Below are 8,678 nucleotides of genomic sequence, written 5' to 3'. Positions count from 1 at the left end.
GTGGGGGGGGGGTATTTCATGGTATAAACAGGAAATTTGGCATTTGACACAGACAGCCGTGCCAAGATGGAAGCACAATTTTTCCACTTTTCATTTCGCCCCTTGTGTGTGTCTGTGTGTGTGTCTGTGTGTGTGTGTGTGAATGTGTGTGTGTCTGTGTGTGTGTGTACAGGGAAGGGACCACAGCTGGGAATAAGATTACACTATCCTACTATTCATCAGGAGCAGCAGCTCTGTCTCTCGTAGAAGCATTAACCACTCGAAGGGGAGATAAAGCTCCCTCTCAGAGGACTTCTGGTCTGACTAAGTACCATAGTTAGTCCCCTTCTCCCCAGGTCACTGGTGGGGGGGGGGGGGGGGGGGGGGGGGGTGAGAGACCTTCCCTCCAAACAAAGGTCCTGACCCAGAAGTCGATTCTGTTTCACCAAGAGGCTAAAAGTCGGTGTTGAGAGAACAAAAGGGGCGGAGCTGTACATGGGGGGTGGGGGGGGTGGGTTTTACTGGAAGACCCATTGCTCCCATTTCACCGATGTAAACAAACGGCACGGCACACGCCTCCGACCGGCGAGGACTGGCGGCACTCGCAGAAACGAACCCGACGCTCCCTGGCGGGGAGCACACTGCATGCGTGATAGCGGGCAAAGTCTATCCCGCACGTGGGTGTGCGTGCGTGTGCGCTGGGCGTGTTGCCGGCATGTACGTGTCCAAGGTCTTCTGGAAAACACACACACACACACACACACACACACACACACACACACACACACACACACACAGGCAGACCTGTGTGGTAATTGCAGAGAGTCTTTGATGTAACCAGTGGCTCTATGAGGTTTATATAAAGATATCATTGGGGGGGGGGGGGGGGGGAGACACAGGTATTCACCTTTCACGGACTGGGTGGGACACGGTGCTGAAGGAGCCCCACGTTTATTGTGATCAAAGCAATGCTAAAGGGAGGAGTTATATCGACTAGTGAGCTGGAAAGGACTTTTACTTGAAACTCGAAGCCTAAAATTGGCATCTGAAGCAGCAATTGAGGCGAAATGCGTTTCGACACGGTGAGGAGATGATCTGCCGGCTAGGTGGGCCCATGGGAACCTAGGGGTGGAGCCTGAAGGTTCCATCTCAAAGCATAAAGCAAAGGCTGCAGTTTCCAGCAAAGGAACCTCTTTCTGTGTGTACATCTTGAACCAATAAATAAATTATATCATTCTTTGCCTATGGTGCGTAGAACCATCCCTTCATTAAAATATTTGGCCAAAAACATGTGGAAAAAGGGGAAAAAATATAAAACTGCTGAACGTTGCCTTTTCCCAAAGACTTGGACACAAAATTTACCAAAATAATGACGTCAACCATTTCCGATCATGGAGGACGAAGACTGTCTGACTGAAGAAATGCGTGGTGGTCACCCTATAACACATTCTGTTTGCAAACTCGTTTGAACCTCATGTTGGTTGATGAAGTAAAAAAAGCTGAGCTGAAGTCAACAGCAGAACACACTAGTTTTAAAGCTTCATGCTCTAGAACATCACAAATATTCAAGAACAAATGTTCACCCTGGATTAAGAATCTCCAGAGGTTCTAACGGGGAACCTTGCTATTACTGGGCAATCCGAAATAAAATGACAAAAATCGACAAAAACTTCTAAAGTGTCAAGACTGGACATGGTGCTCTTAGACTGGATACAAATGGAAAGCTGCCATCCATTTTGACAAAGAACAGGGGCAAGAACTTTCACCATTAGGTTAAACTGTTTATACTCTTGGCTTTAGGAGGCCACCCAGATACATGGAGTTGGCAAGGGGCTCCAAGACAATACAGGACCTGTGGAGGGGTCTCAATCACCTGCTTCTTGGTGGTTTTCCCTGGGAATAAGAAGGCATCCATTGAGAAGGGTTCCTATCAAGAAGCTGACAGAAGGGTAGAGAAATGGGGGAGCGGGCAGCTGGCCCCCCAGGATTTTAAGAGACTTGCAAGTGGGCAGAAGCCCCAAGGCCCTTAGGCAGTAAGGAAGAGATCCTCGTAAACGTGTTTATGATGCTCCACAAACCACACTTACGTACCCCTGGCTCATAGCTGGTCAGATGCCACCCTATCCTTACAATGCCAGAACTGAGCTTATACAAGTCAAACGTGGCCCTTTCGCCCCTTTCTATAAATCAATTAATAGTCCTTTTTGTTCGGGTGAAGCTGGTTGGCACGGCACTAGAAATCATGGGGGAAAACATGACACAAAACGCTACACACTTCAAGGAAGAGGGGGCTGGGAAGAGACGTCTAAAAAATTCAGAAATTACAGGCCGTCTCTGCAATACAGTCCCACAAAATCCTTGCTGACCAACGTCGTGAGACGGAATGACAGGAATGTCGCAGCGCTAACCGACGACAGACTCAACTGCGGATTCTTGAACGAGAAGGGAAATTCCTCGAGCCGGACGTTCCTATGCTGCTGGAGCGTTACATGGCATTGTAGCACACCCACGGGGGCAGGCATTTTAACAATGGAAAACCTGACCCACATTTCAGAAATACCTTCGATACGGGATTTAATCGCCGAATTTCAGGGCTATGCGTCACAGCGCAGCCCTGTGCATGGTTTTTAGGAGAGGAGTTAGACTGGACTGGAGTGTCCATTCAAAGGGACGGGCCGTAATTGCGTGGGGGGGGGGGGGTAATGATTCTGAATTCCTGAGGGCATTTGGAAACGACCAGGCAGGATGAACGTTTAATCTTCAAAGAAGTGCACCAGATAGAACTGCTCTGTGAGACCAGTAAAGCAGGATCTCTTCTTCATCTGGCAGGTTTAACATAGGTTTGCCATTCAGGCAGACCCCCCCCCCACTACCACCACCACCACCATCATCATCAACGCAGCCCTTTTCTTGACTCCCAGGCTGGGAATTTAAGGACAGGGGTTGGGCCACACCGGCCTTCAGCTCTCTGTCTTTTCAACCCTGACACCCAGCCCGCACAAGAGGCTCTATTCAAGGCTGCAGGAGCGGTGATCACGGCACAGAGACGGTAATGTGCTCCTGCTTAGCAAACACGCGTCTGTTTGGACAGTCTCAGAAGCGCGGCACTCGGCAAACACCGGCATTCCTCCATCACCGCCATGAGCAAGGATGGACAGTGCGTTCCCACAGCCAGCCTCGCCGGCCGGGGCCCCCACAAGAACAAGGCCCTCTTTGTCTCCCCAGGGCTCGCCTTTCAGAAAGAGGTGGCCAATTGCAGCTCCGGCATGGACGCGTCAACGGTAACAGCTACCGGGTGGCGGTGAGGAGTTTAAGCCAAAGCAGGCCGAGGTGAGAAGCTCGAGCAGCGTAGAAATTCAGAGCTAGTCCAGAAGAAGCTGAGTAGGGGTCCTGACCTGGAAGTCATGACTAGAGAAGGCGGGAGGTACAAAGTTAGCTGAAGATATACAACTAATGACTTGGGTCTTCATAGCTCTTACAGCCATCTTTGTTCTGAGGAGCAAAGGCAGAGAAGCATGACGGAGAGGGAAGTTCTATCAGGAGCCAGAATGGAGCCTCTGCTGCTAGGATAGGATTGAAAAAAAGACACTTGTCAGGGAGCAACACCCCCTCCCCCCCACCCCTAATGGACCCAGAAGTCCTAGCCAAGTCCCCCATTCCCCTCTCGGTGGGTCAGTGAAACCACGGTCAGCCTCACCCTCGCAAATCTGGGGTGACTTCCAGACACAAGTCTAGATCCTGTCCAGCAGTTATGGCCTGATCCTGAACGTTCTGCAGAGGTTTACCCCAGCTTGGGAAGAACGTGAAGCTCCTATTGGAGAACCTAACAAAGGTCAACACCATGCAGTGTACGTGCCTGTTTTTGTTTACATCATGCTCACACTGAAATTGCTGTGATCACAGGAAAGGTCCTACTCTTGCTGAAGGATATTTTTATAAACATGATGGCAAAACATTTCAACCATTTAAATAAATAGAAATTAAGTGCTAAAGAAACCAGGACAACCACAACAGAAATTAATGAAGGCCTTGGTCACATTTTCCATTCCTTTACGCCTCAAGTTACTGGTGTAGCAATCTGAACAACAAATCAGCGCTAATGGATTTCGGAGTGATCACATTACAGGATCACATGACAGGATCACAGGACAGGAAGACGACGCAGGCGGCCAACTGCGACTCTCTCGCTCCCTGTGACAGTTCATCCGATGAAGCCGCATATTAGGGGCTTGCAGCCTAAATCCTCGGCCGCTGATTTGAAACACGTAGCGGAAAGCCGGAGACAAATTACGCAAAACTCGAAGCGCCGCAACAAAATTCGACGGCAAATTTCAGATGTCTGAAAGGATGACGGATACTCCTTATAAATGACGCGTTGCAATTTTCAGGTTTAAGAGGCTATAAAAAATAAGATGTTTTCCCCATTAGTTTATGGGCTTTTCATGACAATCATCAGGCCCACTTCTGCAATAACCTCAGATCTTGCTGCCCAATGCCATCCACACCCACCAACTTTCATATCCTATCGCGGTACAGCAAAGACAAGTCAGCAAACTCTCAGCGGGAGGAAGGGATGGACCAGAGGTTTGAGACAGTTGTGTAAAACTTACTACACTTTGTTGCCACGATTTAGGAACAAGCAGAAAAACTGAAAATCCAACACGGACTTCTACTTCATCGCGCTCCTTGAGGCGTTATCACGGAAACTAGCAGTTACACACACAAACACGCACAGCCACACACACACGCCTGGCCATAGGATAACATCTGTTAGTGACTGTGAGGCCCACCAGCACAGCGCCTCGTAAACAAGGGACCATCGTGTGCCACACTCCCCAAGCTGAGGGGGCCCATCAGTGTTTATATCCAGGGTCAGAGGTGAGGTTATCGGGCACCTCAGCTGCAGTGAGATGGCAGAGGAAGCGAAAAAATATCGCTCTCCCAGATCCGAGAAGCGAACCTGTGTGATGTCAGCAATGTCCCAGGGGGGGGAACCACGCAGACAACTGCCCGCACTGTACAAAACAGGAGTGGGAACATCCAGGTCTGAAAGGTGCAGGAGGTCATGTGATCTTGCAGTGAGTTACCCATCTAATCCTGGAACTATACGCTGACAAATTTTCCATCATTGGATAAGTTTAGTTTTAAAGCTCGAACCACCCTGAATTCCGAGCGCAGAGCAGAACTAAGCAGCTACTATATAATCTGATACAAAATTCCAGGGAAAAAAAAAGTCACTTAAGTAAAGAGAATCCCACACTCCCAAAGCTCTGACCAAACAAGCTTAAGGGAAATATTTAGGGAAAGAAACATCGTCTTTTCCTGTCTGATTCCCAGTTTATTAGGTTAAATGGATCTTTTTATTAAAGCACAGAAAGAACTTTTCAGCTCCGCGCTCTTGTGCGCAAACCGACATTATACAAATTTATGAAACCGGTGAATGGAAATGGCCATTTCACTAGCGTAGGAATCAAGTCTTGCAGTGTGTTTCTCTCTCCTTGCGGCAGCCGGGACGTGCTCCCGGAAAGCCATCCGGTGCCCGTTCGGAGGCCGCACAAGCCAGGACACGCAGGCGACGCTGGAGACCTTTTCTTTTTTTTTTTTTTTTGAGATGTTTAAAACATTCGCCCGTTTTTTGTTTTTTTGACAGAGCAGCACACAGGAAGACGGCTGAAGAAATGGGGAAAACCAGGCCGGGGATGGGATGGCTCCGGCCGTTAATCTCTTTTGTTATTCCTCTCCCCTCCGTCAAAAAGAAGCCTTTGAATGTAGGACGCGAGCGGTTAACAGATCACGTGCCATTGCTGTCGTCGCCTCCCTGGCTTCACAGCTTGGCAGGGCGTTACAGAAGGCATTATAGCCCCCCTCCCTGCCCGCCCTGGTGACTGCCCCAACACGATTTTCCGTCACTTCAGGGTTCTTAATTCACTGTTAATTAGTCTACAGCCGATTTAATTAATCTAAGTACTCTGGCTCATCCACAGTAATTGCAAGCTCATTTAATGTTCACAGCAGCCATGGTGTAAAGTGGTGTTTTCCTGGTTTTTAATTCTTGACTAGTTCTACAGCCTCGCGTCCTTAAATCTGTATTAATTAATGATTTATATCCCTTGAAACTACATGCTTGGATTGTGTGGACATTTGCTAAAGACTAAAGATTAGATCACTGAATGCAATTTTATTTTAATATTTCACATAAAAAGCTGAGAATCCGCCGGGTAACAGTATGTGGTGTTTGAGGAAACCCCCCCAGGATCCACCCCCACTTTTCTGTCACCCCACCACAGTAAAACTGCCCCATGTATAAACTTTTCCCCACAGGTACAAACATCCTGTTTCAAACCCAATTGCAATACTGCACACACAAGCTGGGCGGAGCCCGGCAGTTATCTGGTCTCTGATTGGCCAAGTCTATGATGGATGAGTCGGCTCTATGTGGTTGCCGCTAATGACGCTTTAAGTGTCACTTCAACGAAGCTGTGGGGCGAAAATCCACCAACCAAGAAACAATAAATCACTAAATCAACAAATAAGTCTTTAACATCGCTTACAGTTTTTCCTAACGACGAATAAGCCTGGGGCCGTCACAGACACCTCATTACGGAAATTTACAGACTGAGGGGTCATCGCCGGAACCTTCCGGGCGGTTCCCCGCTTTACCGAATCGTTATTTTTGTCGGGCTTCCCAGACACTCACCGAAGCAAAACAGGGCTGGAACCGGAGCGCCGAACTGAAACCGAACGCTAGCCTTGGGCTAGGCGCTTAAGAAGCATTCAGCTTGGGGGCGAATGCTGCTTCTATATCTGTCGGCATTTTTCCTGCAGTTCATCAGCTTCTTTTTTTAGACAGACATTATTAACCGTAAAGGTATGCACATCTGTAGTGACCCGGAGATAGCAGGTGTGTGCCTATGACATTGAGGGAAGGGCTAAGAAAAAACGAAAAGCAATGTAAGACGGCGCCTCTTCTCAGATGGTTTCCAGCTATTCCACTAACAGTCTTTATTCTTCTTCTTCAAAAAAAACAGGATGGAAACGAGTCAACCACTGCTGGCACTATCCTTCTTGCACGTCAACCTCTTTTCAACCACTCAACCTCCTCTCATGAAAGCCGTGCACGTCAAGGGGAGCCAGTGGGACCCCCGAGCAGAACGGTTCTGTCTGCCACCTCCTACTCCAGAGTGTAGGTGGCTACGACTCAGTGGTGCTCCCCCACGACGAGATGGACTCCCCCCAAATGTGCCTTCATCACCTGCCCTGCACCGAAAACCAGTTCTCTGACTGATGTTCTCCAACGCCCTCTAACCTTCACCTTGCCGCACGACACAGATGCGCTTATAGGCCAGTAAACGGGCAAGAAATTAACTCGGCGCACCAAAACAGTCAAAGCCAATAAGTCTTTGGATTTCCCGAACATTTATGGGAAGAGCAACCACAAACCAAACCCTTCTAGGACAGACTCCCATTCTTTGACGACAACCAATCAAAGTGCCGATGGACTTCTCAACGACCCCTTCTGAGCGATTAGGAGTTTTCATTGCTCTGTAATTAGCTCTGGCACTTCCTACCAGAGCCACTCCGATCTCCTTCCAGGTGGACGCACAGTCGCCCGGAGTTCTGACATCATGACCACAGCAGCTTACGCTCCACAAATAAGAGGTTCCAGTACCCAAAATGGCAGCAACCCCCCGCCTGCCCGCCAGCATTCTCATACATAAAAGTTCCTCTGAGGGACGGAAAATACGACCCCCAAAATGCATTTGTCGAATCTCGGTTTAGTAACGCCTAGGGAATAATGGGTAGACTTTACAGCAGAAAGGCTGGGCGGGTACCACACAGGGAACAAGGATCTCCACAACCTACTACTGTGGACAGGGTATCTACATGCACATGTGGACGCCACATTGCTTTGGAAGATAACTTGAAGACTGCGATTCCGAGAGTCAGTACTACTGACTTACTTGCAGTACAAAAAAAAAAGAACATTTTTTTTTTTGTTGTTTATGTTCTTGAGGGGAGTGTTCGCATTTTAATTCTGACACATTCTGTCCTTCCAAAAGAGATTTTGTGAGAAAACTGAGGCTTGTTTGACTGGGAATCACAGATATTTGGTGTTGGGGCAACAGTCCAACCAAATATGGGCCATTAGAGGACACTGCTGTTTGGTCATCACAGTCATACATGGAGGCCAGGAAAATTGATGTTTTCCAAAGCTACCCTCCATCTTACCCCCCCCCCCCATATCCCCCTCCACCCCAACCGAGGGCTAGAAACAATCCCGCATGGCATTCCCTTTTGGCCGTCCTACCTCAAAAAGAACCACAGCATTCACAATTCCCCTCTGCTGTTGCCTTTCAGAGGCCGAGAAAGAGAGAGAGACTAAGGAATGTAGGCTGGGGTGGGGGGGGGGGGGGGTGGCGGGACATATTTGCAAACAAAGTAAAAACTGGCAGCATTGGAACTGTGAGACAGCACATCTGAAGCAGAATGGATGCAGACGGTGCACTTTTTGTACCACACACACACACACACACACACACACACACAAAGTAGCCAAGATGACTTCCGGCTGCGAGAGCTCCAGGCCATTATCCCCGGGGCCCCGAAATAGCATCCGCCATACTTCCTGGGGCGCCGGACGCTGCCTCTTCCACCCCTCAGCTGGTGGAATATCCTCGATGGGACCCATAAAAAATAAA

General features: G+C 48.8%; 1 protein-coding gene across 1 annotated transcript in view; it reads left to right on the top strand.

Annotated features, from left to right (window-relative positions):
• The first annotated feature begins 3,119 nt into the window (after positions 1 to 3,119).
• Positions 3,120 to 8,678, top strand: part of LOC125717110 (UDP-glucose:glycoprotein glucosyltransferase 1-like) — a 12,668-nt gene continuing 7,109 nt past the window's right edge. The window contains exons 1-2 of the mRNA XM_048990090.1: positions 3,120 to 3,260; positions 7,160 to 7,218. Coding sequence (XP_048846047.1) covers positions 3,120 to 3,260; positions 7,160 to 7,218 — 200 coding nt within the window. The remainder of the gene's footprint in view (positions 3,261 to 7,159; positions 7,219 to 8,678) is intronic.

This window comes from Brienomyrus brachyistius, chromosome 21 (genome assembly GCF_023856365.1).
Source record: "Brienomyrus brachyistius isolate T26 chromosome 21, BBRACH_0.4, whole genome shotgun sequence".
NCBI classification, from domain to species: domain Eukaryota; kingdom Metazoa; phylum Chordata; class Actinopteri; order Osteoglossiformes; family Mormyridae; genus Brienomyrus; species Brienomyrus brachyistius.
Note: the sequence above shows the minus strand (reverse complement) of the source record. Positions and strands in the feature narration are given on the sequence as shown.